Source organism: Takifugu rubripes, chromosome 19 (genome assembly GCF_901000725.2).
Source record: "Takifugu rubripes chromosome 19, fTakRub1.2, whole genome shotgun sequence".
In the NCBI taxonomy this organism is placed as follows: domain Eukaryota; kingdom Metazoa; phylum Chordata; class Actinopteri; order Tetraodontiformes; family Tetraodontidae; genus Takifugu; species Takifugu rubripes.
The window spans coordinates 8089632-8115063 of record NC_042303.1 but is presented as its reverse complement, the minus strand read 5'-3'; the positions used below and the strand labels follow the sequence as shown (position 1 = coordinate 8115063).

At 45.9% G+C, this 25432-nt stretch overlaps 5 protein-coding genes across 6 annotated transcripts in view; 1 reads left to right on the top strand and 4 right to left on the bottom strand.

Moving 5' to 3' along the window:
• The window catches only part of tex264a (testis expressed 264, ER-phagy receptor a), a 35240-nt gene extending 33387 nt beyond the window's left edge, over nucleotides 1–1853 (bottom strand). The window contains exon 1 of the mRNA XM_003973189.3: nucleotides 1348–1853. Within this exon, the coding sequence (XP_003973238.1) occupies nucleotides 1348–1605 (258 nt within the window). The 5' untranslated portion in view covers nucleotides 1606–1853. The remainder of the gene's footprint in view (nucleotides 1–1347) is intronic.
• A 1155-nt stretch (nucleotides 1854–3008) lies between these two features.
• Nucleotides 3009–12903, bottom strand: fancd2 (FA complementation group D2). Its single transcript, XM_029826975.1, is given in 45 exon segments — nucleotides 3009–3340; nucleotides 3801–3902; nucleotides 3983–4129; nucleotides 4213–4287; nucleotides 4519–4593; nucleotides 4676–4714; nucleotides 4817–4888; nucleotides 4972–5065; nucleotides 5176–5298; nucleotides 5444–5481; nucleotides 5483–5544; nucleotides 5627–5757; nucleotides 5901–6011; nucleotides 6087–6205; nucleotides 6336–6464; nucleotides 6542–6658; nucleotides 6753–6902; nucleotides 6976–7070; nucleotides 7144–7242; nucleotides 7315–7423; nucleotides 7502–7617; nucleotides 7699–7799; nucleotides 7871–8014; nucleotides 8094–8167; nucleotides 8245–8364; nucleotides 8499–8550; nucleotides 8623–8732; nucleotides 8803–8910; nucleotides 8983–9114; nucleotides 9200–9334; nucleotides 9440–9586; nucleotides 9661–9696; nucleotides 9766–9877; nucleotides 10022–10122; nucleotides 10207–10311; nucleotides 10386–10473; nucleotides 10546–10670; nucleotides 10804–10882; nucleotides 10962–11014; nucleotides 11107–11167; nucleotides 11245–11351; nucleotides 11434–11501; nucleotides 11603–11737; nucleotides 11964–12015; nucleotides 12692–12903. Coding segments are annotated over 45 exon segments (4404 nt in total). The 5' UTR covers nucleotides 12755–12903; the 3' UTR covers nucleotides 3009–3247.
• On the top strand, nucleotides 12897–14267 carry LOC101079245 (glutathione peroxidase 1-like). Its single transcript, XM_011613762.2, has 2 exons — nucleotides 12897–13202; nucleotides 13652–14267. Exons 1-2 carry the CDS (start codon nucleotides 12987–12989, stop codon nucleotides 14000–14002), a joined length of 567 nt encoding a protein of 188 aa, XP_011612064.2. The 5' UTR covers nucleotides 12897–12986; the 3' UTR covers nucleotides 14003–14267.
• Nucleotides 14268–14494: 227 nt separating this feature from the next.
• usp4 (ubiquitin specific peptidase 4 (proto-oncogene)) lies at nucleotides 14495–22597 on the bottom strand. 2 transcript variants are annotated; one of them, XM_011613763.2, is made up of 22 exons: nucleotides 22415–22597; nucleotides 21330–21457; nucleotides 21097–21227; nucleotides 20893–21019; nucleotides 20662–20807; nucleotides 20449–20510; nucleotides 20209–20352; nucleotides 19793–19913; nucleotides 19536–19709; nucleotides 19166–19324; nucleotides 18845–19069; nucleotides 18681–18764; nucleotides 18501–18595; nucleotides 18222–18404; nucleotides 17918–18126; nucleotides 17628–17843; nucleotides 17476–17546; nucleotides 17281–17396; nucleotides 17048–17197; nucleotides 16551–16654; nucleotides 16258–16346; nucleotides 14495–16121 (listed from the first exon to the last, which is right to left on the bottom strand). In XM_011613763.2, exons 1-22 carry the CDS (start codon nucleotides 22564–22566, stop codon nucleotides 15999–16001), a joined length of 3009 nt encoding a protein of 1002 aa, XP_011612065.2. In that variant the 5' UTR covers nucleotides 22567–22597; the 3' UTR covers nucleotides 14495–15998. The 2 variants fall into 2 exon arrangements, with proteins under 2 accessions (XP_011612065.2, XP_003973214.2); XM_003973165.3 differs by having other exon boundaries at nucleotides 19793–19910.
• Nucleotides 22598–22754: 157 nt separating this feature from the next.
• emc3 (ER membrane protein complex subunit 3) lies at nucleotides 22755–25355 on the bottom strand. The gene is made up of 9 exons (XM_003973166.3): nucleotides 25127–25355; nucleotides 24654–24825; nucleotides 24517–24574; nucleotides 24323–24416; nucleotides 24030–24134; nucleotides 23874–23955; nucleotides 23706–23785; nucleotides 23542–23624; nucleotides 22755–23473 (listed from the first exon to the last, which is right to left on the bottom strand). Exons 2-9 carry the CDS (start codon nucleotides 24806–24808, stop codon nucleotides 23345–23347), a joined length of 786 nt encoding a protein of 261 aa, XP_003973215.1. The 5' UTR covers nucleotides 24809–24825; nucleotides 25127–25355; the 3' UTR covers nucleotides 22755–23344.
• Nucleotides 25356–25432: the final 77 nt, after the last annotated feature.

Below are 25432 nucleotides of genomic sequence, written 5' to 3'. Positions count from 1 at the left end.
TCGTGCACAGAAAAACAGCAATGATCTGAATCATTTGAAAAGTAAATAAAGAAGTGTTTTGTTTTAGGGCTGCAGCAAATAACTAAATTATAAATGCTGACCACATAGAGCAGCTAAATGTGCACTTTCAGATGCTGTGCCAAGGGCCCCTATTTCGCCACGCTGCATGTCGGACACCCCACCCCCACCCCCCGCCCCCCATGGAGGCTTAAATGCCAGCAGGGACAACACACGCGCTTATCAGAGAAAAGAGCAGAGTACACGGTTAACTTTGCCTCAACTTATGAAATAAGGCACAAACAGGGCCGTCTCTGAGTAAATGTTATCGTTCTCCAAACCAGATGTGAGGAGGCTCTTCTCACAGCAACTGGGATCTGAACAAACAATCCCATCTAGCAGGCAGCTGTTGTGCGTCGCTTCTGGGGTGCAGACACAACTCCCCATGAACTACAGGCTGAAGCAACCACAGATCTCAGCTGAGATCCAAACCATTTTTACATAACATGGCTTTTCATAATGGCCGTCAAGGCTAAAGGGCAATTCATTGCTTCTTCCAGCTGGAATGTTCTTATTAAACACTCAGAATAAAAGCTGATTCTGTTCTTTTTTTGTTTTTTTCCCCCAGCCGTTCCTTAATGCGTGTGAAGCCGGCTGTCTCTGTGTGTGTGTGTGTGTGTGTGTGTGTGTGTGTGTGTGTGTGTGTGTGTATGACTCAGATGCAGACAAACACTGATGCTCCCTGAAACCACAAATGAGGATGGAAAAAACATCAACAGTGCAACGTGGCATTGAACAGCTGACTGGTTTCATCATTCAGGCCCACTTCCTTCGAACGGCTGCTTCTGCGGGCTCAGGACACACACACATGCGAAATTCTAACTTTTAAACCAGCCTGTGTGTTACGCGGGTAGGACCGGTTTTTATCAAGTTGGCAATCCAAGTCGAAAACCTGAGATTGCTTTTAAAAAACAAAGTCTCATCAGTCGCTGTGCAGACAAAATGGAAGGCAGTCGTTCTTAGAATTAGGAAACCTGCAAGTGTCTCAAAATGATGACAATCTGCCGCTTTATTCAGTTAGAGAACAGATTAAAATAGTGACAGACGATGATTTATGGATTGATTTACACCTCCACGGCTCCAGTGACCCTCTCTACGCGTTCATACCTGCAGGGGTCAAATGCGAAACGTGGGCCTTTCTGTGTGACCTTAAGGACTTTACTCGGTCCTCACTCAGGACTTGGAACTGTGATCTTATCAGGTGACCAAACACATTGTGATTCTCGTCTGTGTTGCGCCATGATGTCAAGTTTAAATTCAGATTATCTGCTCAATCCTGTGGGGTCTCACCTGTTTGGGGTCATCGTAGAAGACAGCGATGGAGCTGAGCTTCGGCCCAATGCTGCAGCTCTCTGTGAAGGCTGCACCGCACTCTTTGTAGGGTCCCTCTTTGAATTTGTATGCAATAGTCACATTTCGAATGGGAGGTGGTCCGGTTTTTACAAGCACATCAGTCAGGAGTCCCGAGTACAGCAAGAAGAACCCGACAGTTGCGATCAAACACACCAGGAGGACGACCACCAGGAGCAGCAGAATTAAGTCAGACATGGTTCCCAGAGCGCTACAGTCAATGAGGTTTATAGAAAAAAAAATTAGATCTGTCGCCCTGGCTGAGATACAAAAAGACTGGTTCAGCAAAAGTAGCCGCCACTGGAAATAACCTGGCAGTTTAAAATTGTAACGGTGGCATTCGACCAAGATTTGTCGGTTGAATTCACCTCACATGAGATAGGAAACAGACGTTCCAGCTGACAGAAAAAGCCAGTTTGTGGTATTTCCCCAAACAGTGAAGAACACTTCCCGGAAGGACCATTATCGCCTTCACACGGGGGGGAATCTGTCAAAGCAGATTACACCAAAGCTATCTAGACGACAACGACACGCAAAAACAAGTTGATTATGTATCTAATTAAAAATGACAAATTGTATTTAATTTCCAGATCGCAGTACATTTGCGTCATTATCAAGGTTGTCCCAATCAGATGTACCCGTACCCCCCCTGAATCTGAATGGATTTATCCCAGAGGCTGCGAGAGTTGACAAAAGACGTCTGTTTCTCCTGCTTTAATAAACTATATCACCGTTTCTAATGATCGACTTCTCTAAGTTACCCTGCCTAGTTGTCTAAAATACTTCCGTGTAGTTTTCGTTTAGGGCTCTGAGTTACTTATATAAGGATTAAACAGTAATCCTCTTAGGAAATTAAATGAACTATTGTTTATGGAGAAAATAGTATCATTAACCTAAATATCCTCGTCCTGATTATGTTTGCAGTGCACGCGTTACTAATTTTGCCTTTCCTGATATTGCAGCCTAAGTTGTTAAGTTGTTTATACCTGCTAATAAAGCCGAAACTGGGCCAATCTGGGAGCTGCTGATCCACACGGGAGGAACGAGATTTGCAGGATTGCTTTCCAGTAATCAGACACTGAACAACACACTTTCACCTCGGTTATCAAACCATCCTGTAGTCTTTTATTCAATTTCAGGAGCTGGTCTTAAAATTGGAAAAAGATGAATGATTGTGATAAAAATTTGGAGTCAGGATGCTGCAGGGGACAAATGGATTCATGTAAAAAAAAAAAAAAAATGTTATTGAAAAACAGACATCTTTAATTACTATTTTTATACTCATGGTTTCTGCTTATATTCCCAAAGGAGGCACCGATAATGCAACTATGACAGTTTAAGAGACACCTCAAATCCTGTTCATGAGAAAAGGAAACTGCAGCCTTAAAGCTTCCACTAATCATTGTTGTGGTACTTTAGAAGATTTCTCCTGGGACAAAGATCTCAGTGTTCAGCCTTTGTTCTGTGGGAAAAGTTTCCTAATCCTCAATAAATGTTGTACCATTACAAAAGTGATAGAAAAGTAATTGTGAATGCTCATTATTTTTTTTACACTTCACATGTCAGTGAGCATTTATGAAATAAACAATAGGAAACATTGGTGATGAAAACTTATTTATATGAGAAAATGCAATTAATAACAAAACAACAAATACAAAATGACAAATAGGACTGAAAATCTCAAATCAAAAGTATAGTTTACCTGCAAACGAGTATAAATGTATTCTCTTCCAGAACAGTGAGAGAAACATTATAAATCTATGATCTAATGATAGTTCTAATCTAAAATCCCACAGGTGCAGTAATCCCTACATTCATAACAACCAGCAGATTATTTTAGTTAGTCATCGGTGCCAGAGTCATCGGTGATGTCTTGATCTACGTCTTCTTCTACATTCACCCTCTTGCTCTCCTCAGAGTCGGAGCCCCGAGCCTGAAAGCACAGGAAACATCCAACACTGAAGCTTTAAACCTGCAGGCCAGAAACAGAACTTTAAATATAAATAAGAAGGAAAGGTGGCAGCTCTCAGCTCCTGACTCTGCAGGTCCTGTTAACACTCAGCAGGGGGGCTGCTCTCAGTTTGAACTGCCTGTTGACTGACTCGTATTGATTTACCTTCACACCGTTAAGAATCAGGCGGCATCGACTGACGCACCGCTGATCTGCTCATGCACACAAACCTCATCTCTGCCGAATTTTACCACAAGGATCACGTAATCCCTAAAGTGGAATTCAATATTCAGCCAGGTTGTTTAGAGTTGATTTATGGCTGGGGGGGGGGGGATTTTGATTTCTTCTAAATTTAATGGTAGTGAAGCATTTTAAACAAAAGCTTGTAAAATGCTTATAAAAGAAGAAAGCGAAGGCTGCAGAACGCTTGAAAAGCACGAACCTCATCCTCTGACTGATCCTGAGGCAGCGGTGTCCTCTGCTCTGCCTCCCCTTCTTCATCATCCTCACTTTCTTGAGACCTCTGAGACAAAATCTCTTCCCCCTGCAGCACATTTCATCATTTGTAGGTGAAAACGTTGGTGAAACAAGATTCGCCTGTTGTGCTGAGAGGCTGCTCTGCACCTTCAGGTTGCGGTTCTTCAGGTTTCCGATCCAAAAGGCCTCCTGACAATTGTTGAGGGTCAGCATGGCCTTCACCCTGTACACAAACAGCTCCAGGCTCTTCTTCAAGGCAGGGACATGATTGGTCAGACTCGTGTCCTGGCGAATCTGGTTCAACAAACAATGTGGCAAAACAAGATCAATATACTTTAAAACATTGATGAGTGGACTGGAAACTTCACCGTTTATACCTTAGAATGGCCACACATGTGATGGAGCTGCCTGGTACTGAGCTGGAAGGTTTTCAGGAGGCTCTGAACGTCCATCTTGAGAAGACAAGATAACCTTGTACTGTATTTGATCCATTTCAAACCAATATTCCTCTCTTATTCTCAGGTAAATGCAGTATTTCTTACAATAATTACAGTAGTTTGAACAAAGTGAAATTGTTTGAATGACCAATTGAAAAGTCTAATGTTTTTTTTATCATTTAAGGTTCTGATTAGAGCATGTCGTGTTTACAACATTGCTATTAAATTATAAATTGTGTTGCTTACCTTGTGCCTTTTGAAACTGTTATCCAGAAGTGGCATCCCCAACTTCAGAAAAGACTCCAGGAACAGGCGACCATACTGCCAAATATGAGCGTTAATACAAAATAGAAAGTAGCTTAACGTGTTTGTTTTCAGTCCTCGTTATATTCAGCCTGTTCACCTTCAAGCACACGTTGAGAATGGGCCTGGAATCAAACGCCTGGAAAATGAGGACAGAGAGGACAAGTCATTTTCCCATTGATTTGTTGTCGTTTTAAACTGCCTTGATTGATTTAGTGGTTTCCATCCTGGAGGGTCTGACCTTGACTAGATTGACCAGAATACGAAAATCTCTGACAGCCAAGTTCCATCTCAGCAGCTTTTCACTCTGAGCCTGGAAGTGGAATTTAAGAAACACATAACAATTATAGCATATGCAGGATTGTGCGTTCGTTACTGCAACACCTAGTGGCTGACCTCAGTGCTGTCACTGCTTTTCCATGGAGGAATCTTTCTGGCAGCCTTTTCCAGCTCTGCCATGAGCACTTTATAGAACACCAGGAAGGTCTGCCTGAAGATTGACAGGACATTTTTAAAAATCCATGAAAAGTAGCAACAACATGAATTATACAACAGGACGATTAAATTTGATGGAAAAACTTGGGAAATGAGGGGTTGTACTTGGTGAGGGTGGGCCAAGATGAAGCGCTCTCATCTTTTGAAGCATTGAGGTACTGTGAGATGCCCTCTCCAGCAATCTCCTCCACTGCCTCCAGAACGTCAGTGACATGTGCCAGGTAGATGCTGAAGAAAGGAGAGATTATTTAAAGTTAATCAGTTCAGATGCCTTAACCATTAATAAGCTAGCACTCAGGTTCTATCAGTAGCATGTTGGTTGTGTCCATTAATGTTAAAGGCAATCTGTGTTGATTATAGCATGGAGACAGACCTAAGGAGACTGTGAAGGGTTTCATTGAATTTGCTTCCCTCGCTCCTTTTCTCCGTTGGCCGTCACCCAGTCCTGACTCAGGAAACGTTTTGATAGGGATGCTGAAGAGATTAAACATCAGTCGAGCACCAAAGAAGATGGAAAAAAGGAGACAGTAGGAATGAGACGAGGCCCACGACTGACCCATCTGCTCTCTGTAGGCGGTAGGGTTTCCTCCTTTCTCTGACACAGTGGACAGAAGCTGGCAGAGACACAAAGCTGTGCCGAGACTCGGTACTGTGCTGCGGAAGTTCAACATGTACTCAAAGCTGTGCCTGTGCCAAAGAAAGCAAACATTTATTCCCATTAAAACAACGTCTGACAGTTTTAAATAATGCTTCTCTATCAGTCAGACGGAAGTCTACAATTAGTTTTTCATTAACATTTAAAAATAAATAGTGTTTATATTTACACTCACTTTACAAGCTGGTCCAGGGCCAGCTTGTCACTTCCCTCCTTTAGCCTTCCAGCTAATACTCCCAGAGCCGTCTTCAACAAGCCTCGATGTCCTGGATGACTGAATCCAGACCTGATGAACACACAAATGCAGAAAATCTAGAAACCGCATCTAAAATCTGAGTCCTGCTTCTCCCACTTTGCTCACCAGCTGAAGGTGGTGTTCAGGATTTGTAGGAGCAGCTGGTAGCCAAATGACATCAACTGGTGCTCACGAAGATCTGTATTGGGTCCATCCACCACGCCACCATTTTCAGACAGCAGAGTCTGCGCAGAAATGGAAACAATGACAGAATTAAACATAAATGTCTGACTCTTGTTGCTCTGCAGAGTGTTCTATTCATTGGAGTTTTCTGAGATTACAGACAGAATCTTCATCTATCCTCTTTCAGTGTACCTGAAAATGGTTGTGGCAGTTCTCCAGATGAGAGCAAAGGGCGGGCAGCAGCTGGACAGTGAAGGAAGCAATGTCCTTCACGCTTCTCTGCTGTAGGTGTGAGAACCCTACCGTCTTATCACTCCTCCCCTGCAGGAAGAGAAATCTTCAGAAAACAAATATTTTCCCTTATTAGCCATCTGCAAATGTTTGGGGGGGGTTTGTACCTTGACAAAAGGGGATTTCTTGGCAGGTCCAGCAGTCAGACGGAAGTCCAGTTTACGAAGCATGTCCTCCAGCAGGAAGACCAGCTCAGCAGGGCCCAGACGAATCTCCACTCGCACCTTAAACATGTGAGAAAACTCTTAAACTGATCTGATACATGCTGAAAACTTTATCTCTGCAAACATTTCTATTAATCCTATACAGGGTTCTTACGTTGGTGTTTTGCTCTGAGTCGAGGAGTGAGCGGGACAGCAGACCGTACTGCAGCAACCTGAGGACTTCCATGTCCAGCTCTCTGAAAAAAGCTCTGTAGGATCCAAGACTCGTCCCCTGTCGGTTCTCTTTCTCCTTCTCCAGTTGCTCCTGTAGCAGCAACAAAACCTCAGGTCAAGTGGGGAGTCACAGAGTCAGACAACTATGAGTGCTCCGCATTTACCTGCTGGGTTTTGTCTCCATTGGTTGTGTCCTCCAGCTGAGAGCTGCTTTCTGAAGAATTCGGGCCAGGGGCCTTTCTCTTCTTCCCCACGCTTTCTGAAAAACAAAACTGCAAATCAAGCAACCTGCAGTCTTATGGCATCAAACACATTCAGTTCAGCAATGTCACCTTTCTTCGCCTTATTCCCAGGTGCAGCAGGACCAGGTGAGGGAACGTCTGGGCTCTCGCCATCAAAGTTGGCGACAGGCGGAACAAAACCGGGTGTTCCTGAAAAGCACATCATCTTAAAGATCACTGGTATAACTGGGAGCTGTGAGAGCCCAGTGATGACTGGATTACCTGACAAAGCCTCCTCCAACAGAGTGTGAAGGTAGGTGATGTTCTGCAGACGAGTTATCACCTTCATCTTCACATCGATATCTTCTTGCTGACAGAACGAATTGATTACCTATGAAAAGCCACAGCAGCGACAGTTTGATCAAAGGCCTTAATCAATAAAACCTGTCTGACTCCCATCCAAAATTACCTCTCTGAACCAGTTGATGGCGTGAAACAACAGCGTACAGATAAAGTCCCGCTCAGCCTTTGACAGGCTGTCTATTTTCTCTATTACGTCCACGTCGGTTAAGATCAGAGGGCAGCCTGGAAACATGAGGTAGAAATGATTCATTATATTAAAGAAAGGAGGACAAGGAGGACAAATTCCAACTTCCCGGCACTCACCAACCAAGCCATCGATCTCCTCAAGGTTTCCGTTGTGCTGCTTCTCCTCACAGAGTCTCAGGAGACGGAAAAATGGCGAGAGACACAGAGGAGAGACTCGCCTGCCCCAACGATAAACAGGCACTCAAAAGGGCTGGAAATCAGGCTGGATGTATTAAGTGAGATGACCCACCTGTGTGTAGTTTTGGTTTGGTTTGGCAGCTCTCCTTTGTGCTTGATTTCTTTGGCCAGCAGAGGCAGCAGGTTTATGGCAATGTGGTCCTGACTCTCCTGCTCTTCTAGGCTGTACATCACGCGAGCAGGAAAGGGAAGAGTGCTGAGGTGCAAAAATTCAGAGAGTTACCAACACCAGTTAGGGGACAGTGACTGTGTTATTGATGCCACGCACTACTGACTCTGTTATTTCCGGCCCGAGATCAACCACAAACTCATCCTGGAAGTCATGCAAGACGCTCTGGGAGATCGTGTCCTGTTGTCACAAATATTAGAGGTAATTAGTAACAATCTATTAACAGTCCGATCAGTTAAAAAAAATGAAAAGCGCACCTGAACCTGTGGGTCCAGGATGGTGCTCATTATCAGATTGGCTAATTCATCATAATACAGAGCTGCAGCTTCAGGTGAGCTTTCACTGCTCGACTTGACCAGCTCCAGCAAGGCTGACACCTGCAACAAGGACCACAAAAACATTTATGAAACACTCCTGAATTCTGCAGGCACGGCCGCACTGTTGCAACACAATCAGTCATACAGTCTGGGCTGATATTTAGAATGCTGACAAAAGACTCTTGAAGCTGTACCTGTCTGAGCATCTCAGGGGGGAGCGATCCCTTCTCTGGCCCCTCTTTAGACCTGGACCAGAGAGAAGGGAGTGAACAAAAGAAGAAGAAAGTACTGCAGCTGCCTCCGAGACACAACCTTTACCTGAGAGCTCCCATGCTGCCCACGATCATGACCGCCCCGATGATGCCGATGCGTTTGTACTTGGGCAACGTGCTGGAGAGCTGCTTGCGGATCACGATGTGCATGTCATCCTGGGGGAAGGAGTGGCGTTGGTGAGGTGGTGAACAAGAACAAGGGGGACTTGTCTGTGTGAAGCTGAACCTGGATGTGAGAGCCCTGCTGCTGCTGACCGAAGGCCAGTCTGCTGAGGAGGTGGAAGAGTTTGCGGATCTGCTGAAGTGTCAGATTGTCCATGTAGTCCAAACTTCCCTGCATCAAATGTCGGTTAACCAAACTGTAGGCACTGCCAGAGAATACATATATTATCAGATGTAACGGTACCTTGACAAAAACAGCATAGTGAGCCATTTCTGAGGGCTTTTCTTTCACCAGACTGCAGAGGAGCTCCAGAGATGTGTCCACCTCCCCAGCCACCCCACAGCACACATGGGTCACCAGAGAACCTACCACTTCCTGTCAGACACGATGCAGCAGCACTCTATGTCAGAAAGCATGTCAATTTGATTGCAGGCTGGTGACAAAGGATTGAAAAGCGTGCCTGTTGGCAGTAGGAATCAAAGGCCCCGAATGAGTGCAGGTACATGTTCCCGCCGAAAGGCACCACGCAGGGGTCAGGGGAGCGTAGCACGTTCTGAGCCAGAGCCAGGATGGAGGGGAAATACGCTCGCAGGACCTGAAGCGTCAACCGTGTTAAAAACATTATCTTTGATTAAAGAAATGATCCACTGTGTGCTTTAAAAACGGTAGTTCTCTGTAGGTATGGAAGCGGTGTGGAAACCTGAGCATAATCTCTGAACGTCCTCTGGAGCAGAGCCTCCTGGATCATGCCAGTCCTCACTTTCGCCTTCAGCACCCTCTCCGCCCCGCGCCGGCTTTGGTTTGCATTTGTGGAATGGAGGATGAAAAGTACCAGCAGATCTATCACCTGGAACCGCAGAGCATGTTCGACTCACTTATTCCAATGAGCTGTACACAGCCTGCTGTACAGATGAAGCTCACCTTATGGTTTCCTACTTCATCCACAGACTCAATCGCCTAAGAAAAAAAAAATTAAAATGGAATTTAATAAGCAGAAGTAAAGGAGAAGAAAGCATAATTTCTCACCTTCAGCCAAGCCTCAGAGATCAATTTATGGAATCGCACTGAGGACTTGATGACGTCTAAGATCAAGGTGATGTTGTCCTGGTTGCTCCCAGCTGTTGGTGCAGGATCTGACCTGTTTGGCCAACAGACTTATCTGGGTCATTCGTCAGCTACAGCGCATAAATACCCAACTAATTGATTATACCACAAGACGTCCATGATAAAAAAAAAAAAATACAGTAAATCCACAATAGTGTGAGTGAATCCAGGCTCTTACATTGTTGATCCTCTGTTCTTAATCAAGACCTGGGAGGCCAGCAGCTCAGGAGGGAGCACACACTCCTCCAGCTCCAGCATCCTCCTCAGATTAGACACCACCTACATAGGAAAGGTACAGGTTCAAGCATGGACACACAAATAAATCCATACTGTGTGGTTATTGCAGTGCTGGAGAGACTTGACCTCGAACGCATCAGCAGCAGAAACAGAGTGAAGGATGAACTTGACTACTACGGGCAGATCTTCCAGTTTGACAGCAGCCAAAGTGACCAAAACCCCCTCACGAACCTAATACAGAAGACAGTCATTTGGCACTTTAAATTTCACTAATGATGATGGCAGCGTGTGTGGCTGAGCACTACCTCTTTCAATAGAGAGGCACTAAGATTCAGACTAGAGAGGGCATCCAGGATGGGAACAGTCAGTTGAGTGTTCTCTTGGAGTAAAGTGCTGCAGAGATAAACAGAATTACACAACTTTCACCACACCGACCCAGTGCAAATACAACTCCAGCATACACACTTGAGCTCTCTGGCTATGTCATTGTGCTGGGAATCCTCCAGAATCTCTGGAAGACTGGTGATGATGTCACGTTGGACCTCCACAGGGGCTACCGACACCAGCTCCATAAGCTTTGTGGCCAGTTCCTGCAAATTACAGGCCATGGCAAAATGGAGAGGTTCATGATTCAAGGTGGTTGCAGTACACAAAGTTAAAAATAAGACCTCTTCTGTCATTACTGCGGAGAGGCCGGCCAACCGTCCTTGCGGAGATTACTACCTTGCTGTCCACGATTCGGTCAAGCCATTTGAGGTGGTTGATGATGATGCGCGGAACACTGAGCCCCCCGTCTACATTGCTGCGCAGAAGAGTAAACGATGATGACGCAGCATTGTTGGAAGAAAAATGTGGATCAGTCAACTCCCGAAACAACAAACCTGTCCAACATAAACTCGGGGACTTTTTCGAGCAACGTGCTGATGATGGAAGTCTGAGAGGATGACAAAAGACACGCTGAATGTGCTCGCAACAGCATGTAAGACATCACCACGGATTCTTTTTGCATATGTGAAACACACTCACCTGCAGCATCTCAATCCCTAAAAGCATGCGTAACACACTTTCATGGAAAGAGCTGACGCTCCTGAAGAAAACAGTAACACCATAAGCACATTCTCAGAACTTTTCCCTGTTCTGGCTCAGGGTGATTTAGCTAGTTACCCCGTTGATGCATCAGATGACGGTGGGACACACGGAAGGAGGCAGTTTCTAAACTGTTCAAGATCCTCAATATGAGACTCCAATGCAGTTGTGAATTCCTGTACAATCTAAATAAATAAGATGATGTTATGTTGTTTTGTTCACAAGGAACATCTGGATTTTACAGGTCACCTGCAAGTGTACACTCACCTCAGGGTACCTGGGACTCTTTAGTAATTTCTGTTGTAGCCTTTTTTGAAAAACAACTTGATCAACAGCTTAAGAGAGAAAAAAAATATATAAGAAAAGATGCTAAATTTCTGCAGCATCATCAGGATTTCATCCACTAGTGTGTCGAGTCATAACGCCAAGGGTTTACCGATCTCATTGGAGGTGCCACCTTGTCTCAATGTGACGCCTGCTTCTCTGAGAAAAGTGACAAACACACTTTTATTTGTGCTTTCTGGAACCGTGTCCTTCGCTTGGCGACCAGCACTGCGTTTTTTCTTTGCCGCTATAGTGGATAAAAGGAGAAAAGATATATGGTGGAGGAAACTGGCATCCCAATATAACCTTTCTTTTAAAACTGAGACATGAAGTGTAGTGATTCTATCGCTAATCTGTTATAGAATAGAATAGAATAGTTATGGGTGACCTAAATCGAACTAAGCTCTTTCGGGAACAGTTGATGTAACATTTGGAGTTAAATCACATATTAGCACACACGTAACACCACTCACTGGTCGCAGGAGCTTCTTTATCCACAGCTGACTGTCGTTTTTTCCGCATCATCTGATAAAGAACATTAAAATGGTGTTTATCTCAACCGGCAAGCTCAATAAGTTATTCGCAAAACCGAAGCATGAGCAAGCAACGCTTTAACCATACACAGAAGACACAAACTGACGTTTTAAGCTCTCATACATTTATGGGACTTTGTTGTATCGGTTATACCTCAACACGTCGGTTTCATATCCAGGTGTAAAAAATAAACTTCGAACGAAACCATTCTCCGCGCCAAGCGCCTTAACGCGTCATCAGCCACAGTTAGGGATCCTCATCACAAAGTTTAGCGAACAAGGAGCGAAAGTGATAAATAAAAGCCCAAGCATATCGGAACAATTCAACAAAGATACACCGGAATGTAGAAAAGAGTAGTTTAAAAGCTATTTTAGGAATTAGATCTCTATTTTTCTCTATTAAGTGTGTCGTCGTTGAACATTGACAGTGGGTACAACAAGTAAGAGACGCTCTCTAATTTACTAGCGTTGGACATGTGTGTTTTTACAAACCGTTAGCGATCGTTGGGTGGAGTTAAAACTGTCCTGGATGAAGATACTTAGGATGACTTATGAACGGGATACGCCGTACACAAAAACACGCGTAACCTCAGGGCTCCGCACCTGCGCGGCTCACGGGCCACTAAGCAACTGCGCAACAACAGCGAATTGATAAAATCTTTATCTACCTTGCGCTTCTTGAGTCCGTACATGCTGTGTAGAACACGAATTCTACGAGAATAGTAACACATCTAAATTGAAATTTATAAATTGGAAACTGTCAAAGTGTTGATTTTAGCCGTTTGACCCGCCATGTCTCTGTCAGCCCGTTAACAAGGCGACGCACAAGCTGCGGGGAGGGAACTATCTTGCCTGATAAGTGGCATCGATCTTTGAGGTCCCTATATAAGAACGCAGGGGTCGCCTGCAGAAGGACAGAAGGAGGTGCGCAAATTCACCTGGTGATTTTAAAGAAGCACAAGAATGGAAACTCAATTTTACGACCTCACAGCCAAATTGTTAACGGGAGAAGCCTTTAATTTCTCCTCCCTCCAGGGAAAGGTGGTCCTCATTGAGAATGTCGCGTCTCTCTGAGGTACGACCTCCAGGGATTACACCCAGATGAACGAGCTCCACGAACGGTACGCCGGGCAGGGTCTCGTTATCCTGGGAGTTCCCTGCAACCAGTTCGGACATCAGGTGAGGATCACCGCTAGATATGATAGATATCTGCACTTGGAAACTTAGCCAATCCTTTTCAAACTTTTACCATGAACTTTAGGTTTGAAGCCGTTTTTTCTGGTCTGCCAGTAGAATTTCCCATATTGTAATTTAAAGTTAAGCAATGTTTCGCTTTAAGGTATGGCAGATTTTTTCTTTTTCTTAAATATGTCTGTGAACATACAATGCACAGTTTAAGTTGCATACCTTCACTAGTTATTTATTGATTCAAGCATAATGGTGTCTACACGGAAGTGATACCAGTGTAAACATGTCGATCTGTCTATTAAATGTCACCACAGTTGTCAAGCGCTAGTTGTCAAGCACAGTTGTTAGTGCTTTTATGCCTCCTCTTTAATGTACCATTCTAGTTCAGCAACACGTGTTGCCCAGGAATAAGAGTTGTGTTTTAATGTGAACCTTTGCAGGAGAACTGTAAGAATGAGGAAATCCTCTCGTCTCTGAAATATGTCCGCCCTGGAAACGGATTCGAGCCCAAGTTCCAGCTCTTTGAGAAGGTGGACGTGAACGGGAAGGATGCCCACCCCCTCTTCCAGTTCCTCAGGGAAAAGCTCCCTTTCCCCAGCGACGACCCAACTGCTTTGATGTCTGACCCCAAGCTCATCAACTGGAGTCCGGTCTGCAGGAACGATGTGGCCTGGAACTTCGAGAAGTTCCTCATCGGGCCCGACGGCGTCCCCTTCAAGCGCTACAGCAGGAAGTTCCTCACCAGCAGCATCGAGGGCGACATAAAGAAGCTCCTCAGCCAGGCCCACTGAGCCCTTTCACCCCAGCCATTCCATCCATGTTTCCCCCTTGGTGCACTTGCTTTGCAGCATTCCCGTTTCCAAACCTGTGCTCACTAGTTCACGATGGGCTGCGTTCAATCTTTTACAGTGTGAAGAGATCCTCTGAAACCATGGAAACGTGAGGGGGGTTTTTGATGTAATGTAAAAGACGGAACAACACCAGCGGCATCGTTTGCATGTCAAGCACAGTTGTGGTTAACTGTAAAAAAAAAATAAAATAAAACTTTGTCTTGCAGTTCCTTTTCAAATCCAAACTGACTGTTGGCATTCCTCACACAAAACATTTCCATGAAAGTGAAGGTGCTGTTGGACTGGTTTTTGCTGGCAGGTGTAATTACCGCCACGCACACCTACTCATCATAGCTCAACGCCACGCTGGAGCGATTGCGTCACTACAGTTGGGGGTCGGTTTAACAGCCACTCGTCTCTGTTGTGTGGAAACACTCCAAACAAACCACCCTGTTGAGGCGTCCACTTTTTATTGTACTTTCAAAGTAGTTCAGTTAAAAACAAATACTGCAGATATCAGCAATAAGATAAATACCAGCACAAGAATTTTACACCTATTTTCACCTGTGGAGTATTTACATCTTTCCGGATACCGAGTCCGAACTGCTGACTTGGTAAAGGGGAAGGAAACGGGGTTTGCTTTTGGCAGTTTGGAGACGTACATTAATGCCTGCGTTCTAAGCCACAAAACGGGCGAAGGGGGTCCTCGCTGACCGCGAGACTGAGCTGAAGTACACTTTATAGTCACTCGGTCACTTCTGGACACCTGTTCTAACAGCTTTCCCTGACATCTGCATCAGTTAAAATCTGTCGTTTTCCTCACCGTTAAAGTGTTTAACTCGCAATCGTGCTGCATCCAAATGTCTCTCTTCAGGAAGAAGGCTCTCATTAATATGTAGCTGTTCGTTGTTTCAAGAAGCCTGTTCGGATGTGAGGAATAGAGCACCACTTTTATACTAGTTTATTTTGTTTACTCAGTGTGCTTTAAAAATATCCACCATTTCCATTACAGAGCTGCATGAATGTACAAGACTAATGTTAATGACAAGCTGGAGCAGGAAAGCTCGGGGGTTCTAAAATATGCTTCCTTTTCTTTTTTAAAGACACGTTAAAATGATCTGGAAGGTTATGACGGACAGTAACTCTTGACGTTAAGGCCAAATACGCTGTCCCCTTTTAAATAGAAGCAGGTGGTGTAGGAGCGAAAATTCAAAGTGCCTCCTTTCTAGTCAGGTTGCAGGGATCAAAAGGCAGCTTTTGCAGAGTCCTCACTGAAACAGAGGAGGAAAAAAAACTGGTTTGCAGCGTCTCCTCATCCGTCTATGGGCTGGAGAATCAGCACGAGCCATGCGATGTGACAGAATTCAAAACCATGTTGACTGACAAGAGCAATGAAAACAAACAAAGAAAACTGGTTCTGCCATAACTTGTACTAGGAGGCAAATTCACAGCCAAAATATGTCCCACTGTGTTGATGGTTGTGACACAGGGGTGAGACCGGGGCACCACTGTCACAGGTGGAGCGCAGCAGCCTGCCCCCCCCCCCACTGGTCTAAAACAGGTAGAATCTACGTCACGGCATTCATTTATGGAGATAAGAGATCAAACCCAGACCTAAAATCTGCTCAACAGTTGGTACATTTGATCCTAAATGAAACACTTTGGTTGAAACATTTGGCTTTTTTTTTTTTTAAATTACTGACTGTTGCTAAGGACAACAGAGACGTCTGTTTAATGTTTAATGATGTGAGTAAAAGGGGAAACGGGAAGGAAGCCGCTGCGGGAAAAAGTCTGTCGGCTCATTCTTCAAGGCGGCTGCTCTACATGTCAACCTACGAATCTGAAATCAGAGAGTCTGGCGGCAACGTGGACTTAACAATGTCAGTACAGTCCCTCAGCTTCGTGTGTGTGGCTGTCGGGTGTATCAGTGCGTGTCCTCCTGCGCGTGAGGGGCTTATCAGTTTGTGTCCATGTGGTCATCGGCCGCATCCGGGGCTCCACCGAGGGAGGCTGACGGCTGAGGTTTGGAAGGCGATTCCTCGTCTCTGCGCTGGTAGAACAGCACGTAGGCCGCTTTAGTCTGCCAGAGGAGAAGAGGATACAGTTACACGACAGAAACCCGATGCAGACACCCGACACCAAGAGCAAAGAAGGCCGAGGCGTGAGGGTTAATGCATCTGCACGCTGGAACGGCTCAGAGAGCGAAGACTCCTCACCACAATCTGATCCTCGGAGGCAGAGGACACGCTGCTGTCGTCAAAGTAATACCACTTTCCATCAGCTTTGTTCTTGCCGTAAGCTGTGTCTGTTCAGATGGAGGAGGAGCAGAATTAAGACAGGGCTGCTTCATAATCCAAGAACAGATTAAAAGTAGACTGGACAAAAAAAAAAAAAGGGTATTTCAACAGATTTAACAGTCACAGCAGACGTGTCTGTGGCGTTTGCTAATATGTAGAGATTAAACCGAGATAAGGGGTTTAAAATCAGGGAAATCACAGTGATAACTTACAGTGACCCCCTCCCATTCCTCCGTAGTGGTTTGAGACAGCAATGAGGTCGTATATGTAGGGGCTGGCCTTGGGGTCGCACACAAACTCAGACATGTTCAAATCCCTGAAAAGGAAAACGGCTTTTAAGAAAAACAAACAAAATAAAACCTTAAAACAACCTAACTCAGTCTGAATAAACACGACTCCTGGTATCTGGAGGATAAAAAAAAGCCAGATAACACTGTTGGTTTCCTGACAAAATGTCACGCGGGTTTAAAGAAAAAGAAGCTACTTCTCCTTTTTAAAATCAGAGAGGAAACGTGAAAGGGTCGACTGTTAAAAGGCTGCTTTTGAAATCTGCCAGTTACGCAACAAAAGAATAAAACACAGCATTTCCAGTTGTAGTTACTTCCTGCTTGAGAATTTCTTCTGAGTGGTTGCAGGCTGCCCAGGCGATAGTGGTGTTCTGTTAAAATGCATCCCTGCTCAGGTGTGTCTGTCTGTCTGTCAGTCATACCTGATGGGAAAGTCCACCACTGTGTCCAGTTTGTCCCTCCAACACCGATTGTAGGAGAATCTCTTCAGGTGAACCACCAGAATGCGTGGCAGCGACCACAGATCAAACTTTTTGGTGGCTTGTTGGTGTTTCTTACATGTTGGACAGTACCTGGAGGAAAACAACCAAAGGGTTTTAATCCTGAAATTGAAGGAGCGTGACGCTGATTGATGCTGAAACGGAGAGAAGCTCACCAGGGGTCGTGTTCTCCGAGTGTCTCCATGGTCGTAAAGAGCTCGATGCACTCCTTCAGGGCCACTGTGGCTTTCTTCTTCTGCGGCTGCAGCATGCTCTCATGTTTCTCGTAGGCCTGGACGACACGTTAGCGCAAATATTAGCAGACCTGAGAGTCACTCCACTGCTTGGCGACTGTCGATGACCTCACTGACCTCAGCTTCCTGCTCGTCGTAATGCAGCTTCTTTGACTCCGTGTCCCAGTCGATGGCCACGGTAGAGTGGGCTGCGGAGGGACAGCACCCGGGGGTTCGTGTCAATCAAAGGGCAAAAGCAGATGTAAAAGATTTGCACGGCGAGTTCTCACGGTTAAGCTGGAGGACGTTTCCATCACAGGGCAGCGAGCTGATGTTAGCCGTCCCGTAAGAGTTGACGACGCTGAACGTGAACAGTTTGGCTGGAGGCGAACACGGCTTGATGGCGTCTGCTTTCGATCCATTCTCCAATTCAGAGGCCTCCTCCTCTTCGGAGTGGCCGTTCTCTGGCTCCGGACTCACCTGGTGATCCATCGCCTCCTCTTCACCTGAACAGACAAGATAGCATCTGTCTGCGTTTCCTCTGGCGCACATCTGCTGAGAGACGGCGACCTGCGCTCACCGTCGTACAGGCCGTTGGTCTCGCTGCAGGCCCCCGTGTGGTTGCTGCCGTTGCTGGAGCCGGCGCAGCAGGACGCCCCGTCCGAGAGGGAGCTGCCGCTGGCGCCCAATGACGTGGAACATTCGGCGGCCTGGCTGCTGCTGGCGAAGCTCGCCGAGGCCGACGCCCTGCTGTCGCTGTTGGGGCTCTGAGTGTGTTTCACATAACGCCTGCAGCGGAGGGGGACGAGGAACAGAATTACACACCGGCGAATCCAGGACCCGAACAGCTTGTGTGCAACCTCTGATCACATGAAACATCTCACCCTATCCTCTCCAAGATCTTGTCATAGAGGACGTCTGCGATGAGGTTGTGTTTGGGCACCGTGATCAGTAAAGGCTGGCCAAACAGCACGGTGCTCGTGGAGCTCCCGATGTGTTTGGAGTGACGCTCCCTGAAATACACGGGCAGGTTCATCCTCTCGCCGTCCTCCTCCTGCACCTCGTACCTGCAGGCACGAGCAAACAAAGCAGTTATCCACTTATATTCTGACCGGACGGCAACGGAAGCGCACGTGCGGCCAAAGCTTAGTGTGAAAACCTACACAAAGATGTCGTCTTTTTCCATTATTTGGTTGAGGCCGTCATCTCGTCTGTAGATTTTATGGAACCTGTGATTATAAACATCCGCCACCATCATCTAGAAGGGAGAAGATAGCAGATTATATCAGTCAAAGATCGGGTTGGAAGGCCGTTCTGGTGCTCTTAAAGTAGGAAATCCTCACATTTTCTGGAGCGACACCGCAGAGTTTGGTCAAGGCGCAGCACAGATCTGTGACAGTACCCAGTTTAGGGACCACCACTCGGTACTGTGAGATCAAAGGGGAACTCTGTCAAATCAAAGAGTAATACAAAATCTACACCCGTTCCCCGTTTAGTGAAAGCTCACCTGTGTGGGTCTGGACTGAGGGTCTGAGCGTACCAGGAAAACCTCCAACGTTCGATCCTTTTTCATCGGGAGAGGCAGCGTGAGGTAGCAGAACGGATCAAAGGTTACCGACACCTTGGAGCACTCTGGACACACCAAGGTGGACTTGAAAAGACCATGGAAAATATCAACTATTATGGAGTCGTTACGCAAGCGATGGTTTGTCCAGGCCTCCTTAGCAACAATCTGATTGGAGGGGAAAGAAAGACAAAACAGAAGTGCACTTTAATAGCATGAAGTAACTGAGCTGTTAAGTTTTGCCTGTCTGTGAGCAGGTCGTACCTCATCGGGACGTCCCTCCGCGTCTCTCAGGGCAAGATAAGGCTTCTTTTTCACGCGGTTCAGATCTTCGTGGAGCCCATCCAGCAGGAAGGCCAACAGCTCCTGGGAGTCCTGCTGCTGGTAGCCCGAGAACTGCGGAGCGAAACGCCCAACTTGTGTCTGAAAACAAAACCGAGGGTTTCAGTTTCCTTCATCTCCGAGGAGGCGCTACAGGTGCAGCAAGTCCAGGACTTTTCCCCCAGTGCGTTTTCCCAAAACAGATTTCACGACATGTTTTTAAGTCATCGCTTGACGAATGCCGATGCGTGTTTGTTTGCGACGCTTTGAATTTTGTCGTCCCTCAACCTCAGAACCACTTGGGACGACTCACTTTGAAGGAGCGCGGGGCCACGTAGCTGCTGCGGCTGAGCCACATCTGCTTCACCAGGTCTGCGTAGGCCTCGGCGATCTCGCCCCTCATTCCCAGGGGATTCTCTCTGTTGATCTCCGCCTCGTACTGGTCGTTGAGGAAGTACTCGGTGAGCGGCGAGGCGTTGCTCAGGCACTGAAATCGAGGGAACAAAAAGCGGCTTCTGGTAAAATAAATGAAAATCATCACAGCTGATGGCTGCAACCACTAAGTTGTACCTGGAGGGCAGAATTCATGAAGCACGTGTTGCCCAAATTGCTGAGGCCGCACAGGCCGGGGTGCGACTGGGACTCTCTGTAGCTGTAGGAGGAGCTGTAGGAACTGTACTCCCCAAGCCTGCTGAAAGCACACGTTATAAGAAGGACTTACATGACCCAGCACATTCTATTTTGTTTTGTTTAAATCCTCCAATCGTCTCTTCCGTGCACAGTTCAGCAGAAAAATCTGCAGTAGGAACTTTGAATGAACCTGCCGCTATGAACATCAGGGAGATTCTGGGGTCATCTTACGCACCAAAGCAGAGACGACACAATATTTCTTGTCTGAAACTATGCTTCCCTCCTGGAACACACCTAAAATCCCATCTAAGAACAGCAGCTTATAAACACAGGAACCGGTATTAGCCGCGTCTTGCCTGCTTCCAGAAGACGAGCTGTTGTTCAGAGTGTATCCGGGGCTGCAGCAGTTGTCTCCGTTGGTTACCGTCGAGGAAATACTGGCGGAGTTGGAGGACAGTTTTGGGGAGGTAGTGAAGTTCCTGGACGAGGCGGCGCTGGACCTGGTGAGCAAAATCAGAGCGTTGTATGAGAGTTACTCTGCTTTCTGCCTCTCGTCCATTAGATTTAGCTTTTTAGAAAGAGCTTTTTTTACTTACTTGGAATGGGAGGCCTGCCTTGGCCAAGTGCCGTCCTCATTCTTCTGCTCAATCACAAGAACCTGAGGGGGAAACCCGACAAGGTTTAGCTGCTGCACACCCACCAACCATCTCCACCTGCTCCCATGTGGATTAGAAGCGGACTCCCAGGTAAATGTCACATGTTGGAATTAAGAAACACGTGACAAGAATGAAGAATGAACTCCACTTTACCTGCCCATGGAAGAGACCAGCATCCTGCACAGTGCTGTCTGGCTTATTCAGCTGCTCGTAGGTGTTGCTCATATATTTGTTCCAGAGGCGTGTCTCCTTCTCTGCTGGGATCTTAAACAGCGTCCTCATCTCCTTCTCTATTGTATCTGCAGAGAAGCAGAAGATCCCATCATAAAACACCGGGCAACATTCAGCGTCGTCCGAGCGTTCACCCGGGGATCGGTTCCTCACCGATGGTATCGGCTTTACTGAAATAACGCGTGACCGCGATGTCCATGTTGTTATTCTCGCACAGGTTGAGCTCCAGCAGGTAAACTTCCACCTTGCAGTGCTTGACAAACATGCCGTGTTCGATGACCTGGACAGACGAGGGAACGTTCAGGGGCGTGGTTTTATACAGGGAACAAACTGGTCAAAAATGATCGCTGGCCTCACCTTCCTGACAATGGGTCTCTGGCCATCCAGGCAGCTGTACCAGCTGATGAGTTTATTCCACGCCTCAGTCGGCACAAGGACATAGTCCAGCTCGTCAATAAGGTGCTCTTTCAGGGCCTGAGTATCTTGATCTTCACAGGGAAGAAAACCCCAAAAAACAAGTTTTTATAGATCAATTTATCAATCACAAAGGGTGTGGCTCAGGCAACTTTTATTTTAAAGTTGAGCTTTACCTGAGAACAGCCCGGAGTTATCAATTGGTCCTGGATAAAGGTTCCGCTCCCCGACGTTATACATGTCCCAGCTGTCGAAACCCACATACTTCTTCCATTGTTTGAACCACCGGCTGTCGATCAGATACCTGCAACAAATGCCACGCTGACAGTTGATCTCAATCATATCACACTTTGTGTCACTTGTGATTACCTGACATAACCGTGGACACCCTGGCTGGTCCAAATATTACGCAACACCAAAGTGTCTGGGGACATTCCGGTGGAAGCAGCGTTTGAATGCGACTTAATCTCATTCCAGGCAAAAATCTCCTTTAGTTAATAGGCTTGTTAGCGCATGTACACATGAGAAGACACTGGGTCATCAAACCACATGGATGAAGCCAAACTGGACTGTTATTTTATCTTAAGATACAGGCTACACACGGGTGATGACAGCTAACTCCCTTATCAATTTTAGCTTTATAAGACATTACATCATAAGCCTCGGTGGCCATGGATGTTTTTATGACTTGCAATAATGCTGAACAAAGACAGCTATTCGTTTTTTAAAGGAGAAATGTAAAAGAAATAAACGCACGGGTGTGTGTGTATGGCTAGCAAGCCGGAACAAGCGTTTCATGACGGAGCATAATACTATCTTGTGGCCCAAGGTTCGATTCCGGGAATCACTACTCAACTAGCAACACCCCGTGATGACTTGATGGAAAGCCTATCATTCGAATTCAAGGCCTAGTCCATCATTCGAATAAACAGTACATCACCCAACTTGGCACAAACATGCTGCAATTCCAGTCACTGGGCTAAATGTTCAAAAGAACGGCAATGCCAACACAAATAGCCTTTAGGGCGGGGAGAACTATAAACACGTTTTCAAAAGCCGGGCTGGTTAACGGCTAGCTCCCCAACTTCTTTTAAATCGCTGACCAAACTGGTGGCACCGCCGCATTCGGTTTTAGACTTGCTGTCGTCGTTAGCATGCTAGCTCCGGTGTGTTTGCATTTCCTGCTTCTCGGGAGCTAACGTTAGCTGGCTAGCTAGATGCTAACTGAAAGACCGCTCTAATGTTAGCCGTTTCTTCTTACCATTCGTCCCCCTTTCTTAGAGCCGTTTTCAAAAGAGACCCGATTGTCTGTTTTTGGCTTTCGGTTGAAGGTGTTGGCATTTGACCAGCAACCGGCTCCGAGTCGGAGTCTGCCGCGCCAGCCGACTCGGGTCCGCCTCCCTCGGCCATCATGCAGCGAGTGTGCCGGTATCGGGAGCGAGCGGATGGAAGGAGCACGCGTGAACGAGCATCGTGGATCTCCGGTTTTCTGCTGCCTGCCTGAAAATATCCTCAATAAAGTCCACAAACTCTTACGTCGCTCTTTATACTTAACAAAATAGCTAGTCAAAATGACTGTAAATCTACAGAAATTCATTAACTGAAGTTGAGACAACGATTTTAATCAAAACAGGCTTTATGTTGTACAAACAGGCGGGTCATTTTTACAAAATAAAGTCTACATACATCAAAAACAAAACATTTCAAACACATTCTAGGCCCAGAAAAAAATCCTTTTTGGGCCGAACTGTAGGCAGGTGACAAAAGTTTACCTATGATCCACGGAAATAAATATCAGACATTTAAAACTGCAATTTCCTAACACTCAAAAATGATACAACTAAAAAAAACAAAGCAACGCAGCTTAACGTAGCTGCATGTAATAGAAGGACCAAAAGAAGCACTAAGGATATTCCAATCATCTAAGAATCTGGTGGCCTAAAACTGCAAGCTAGTAATGCATTACAAAGACAAACACTCCAAAATATCTCCATGGAGAAGCAAGGCTGTCTAACATGGAGTTAAAACCAGTGAAACTGAGTGAAGAGTCAAGGATCACAATCATGAACCAAGACTGAATGTAACTGTACTGTAAACTTTGCATAACATAAAGGGAAGTGTCCCATTTCTGTGGTTCTGACCCAAAAAAACAAATCCCTGCAATGACCACAATTCAACTGGAGGCGCAATGTCAGAAGATGCCAGTCGGCAGCTCCTTGCTGAACATGCCGTCAAAATCCAGCTCTCTGCTCATGAGATCCTCCTCTACGTTCTCCAGTGCCCACTGATGATCGGTCAGCTCCAGCGCCTCCCACTCAGCCTGAAATCACAAGAGACAAGAGTGAAGGACAGACCAACGCTGATAACCGCTAAAACTGCTGAATATACCTTGAAGGCTTTATTGGTGTCCGCAGGCATCGCCATGGCGGCGCCGCTCATTTGCTCCTGCATGATCCTGGACTGATCTGCACCTGAGGTCGTTCGAAAGGATTTTATGGCAGACACCTGGCACTTTTCACGCAGGACACGATGCTATAACTGACTAAAGTTACCATTATCTTGTCCCAGAATTAAAGAGTACATGCTTCGTAGTCCAAAGACGTTCAGGAAATACCACGACGCAGAGCTCACCCTGGATGGATACAGTCACACAACATTAAATAATTAGAATCACGATCTTAAAATGATCATATGTGCCAGAAGATCTCATACTGTATTACCATGAGGCATCCAGAGACAGAAGCTCTATTCCTTGCTGCAGCATGGGCTTGAAGCGCAAAGTCAGAGGGAACGGGACCTTGGCTACGAGGCACAACAGAGGAAAATGTAACATTTCTGAGGGTTTGGGAATCCTCTCGAGAGAGTGGGAACGTTACTTGTTACGAATCCGGAAAAGGTCCAGTTGATCCAGCCTCCGATGAGGATCATTGGGAGCACGTTGGTGACGTTTCCCTTCATCATGTCCGTCAACATGCTGGGATCTGTGGAACAAAAAGTGCGATTGCGGACAAGACGACGCGTATTTATTCCTGGAATAATGACTGAAATCTGTTTTGATTGAGGCTGCCCGAATTTAGCTTAACAGCGACAATCTAACAATCTTTGTCTAACGTGTTCATCGGCTAAAGTTTTGGACATAAACCTCAGAGTGTATAATGCTAAATTGTACCTGTCATTGGAGAAGGTGGAACAACCTTTCTTTTAGTCTTCTTAAAAAAGCCATCTTCTTGATTGTTGAAGTAAAACTTCCGCATTAGAAAAGACTAAAACAAAAAACGTATTCGCCAAAATTATCAGTCTGGCTAATCAGGAAGAGAAAATGTTCAAATTCACCGAGGAGGAGGGAAAAAATGATCCACGTACCTGTTTAGGGATGTATTTTCCATTTTCTCTGAGGATTCTGCTCCGAATCAGAACCTGACTAAAATAGAGACTAAACATGAGCTGACGCTGCAGATTTATTTTTTAACATATTCTAGAACAGAGCTGATTTTACACACCTGTCAGAAACTTGTTCTAAAGTTAACTTCTTGTCACTCTGGAGAAGAATAGAGACATAATGACGAATCACTCCGACGAGAAAGGTGATGAAGACGATGGGCAACACCACCCAAAGTCGGATATTTGAGTCTAGGAGAAGCTCCGGTTCAGCCATGCGGCCTGGTAGCTGACCTGGAGGAAGAGTAATTACAAAAAATAAGCACAAAACAGCCTTATTCTCGTTTTATTCACCCTCCGAGTGAGCTTAAACATAGCAGAGGGATGGGCTGTAAGTCCTTTAGCAAGCTAGCAGCTGAAGAAGTTCGTAGATGTCAAGCTAAAGAGCTAACGCCGAACAACCTAAATAAGCTGCGCTTACGGTAAAAGTTGCGTTATTAGTTTTTTTTAACACGGTGTAAAAGTTTATGTGCAAACATTGTTCCATAAAGGCAATGATGCTAATGCTAACGTCAACGTTAGCCAGCCGGCTAACCTGCTTTCTAATATCCGGGTCCCGCTTGGTGGAAGCTGGCGAGTCGTCGACCTCCACGCAAACCGTTTCGCTCCACTGGCAGATAAATCATTAAGTTTGCTCCGACAAATTCAGCAATATTTAACAGTACGCATCTACTACTGCAGTCATTGCGGTCCAATACTGGCTGTTCGGATGAGAGGATTCTGGTTTTTGCATCAACCGACCCAGCAGCGCCACCCTGCGGTGATGGAGAGGCGGTCGGTCCACGCTGCCGTTCATGTTACCATGTTCTGATTTTAATCCAAGAATTAACATTTTCCCGAC

Bases quoted from the DNA above. Each gene is read 5' to 3' on its own strand.
- usp4 (XM_011613763.2), bottom strand. From the start codon at position 22,566: ATGATGGCCGAGGGAGGCGGACCCGAGTCGGCTGGCGCGGCAGACTCC. The intron at 21,228-21,329 runs GTAAAGCTCAAC...TTCCCTGTGAAG, and splicing joins TAACTCCGGGCTGTTCTCAG to ATCAAGATACTCAGGCCCTG. The intron at 18,765-18,844 runs GTGAGCTTTCAC...TTGATCTCACAG, and splicing joins CTCAGTCCAGACCCACACAG to TACCGAGTGGTGGTCCCTAA.
- emc3 (XM_003973166.3), bottom strand. From the start codon at position 24,808: ATGGCTGAACCGGAGCTTCTCCTAGACTCAAATATCCGACTTTGGGTG. The intron at 24,575-24,653 runs GTGTGTAAAATC...TCTCTATTTTAG, and splicing joins TTAGAACAAGTTTCTGACAG to TCAGGTTCTGATTCGGAGCA. The intron at 23,625-23,705 runs GTAACTTTAGTC...GAACGACCTCAG, and splicing joins AATTCTGGGACAAGATAATG to GTGCAGATCAGTCCAGGATC.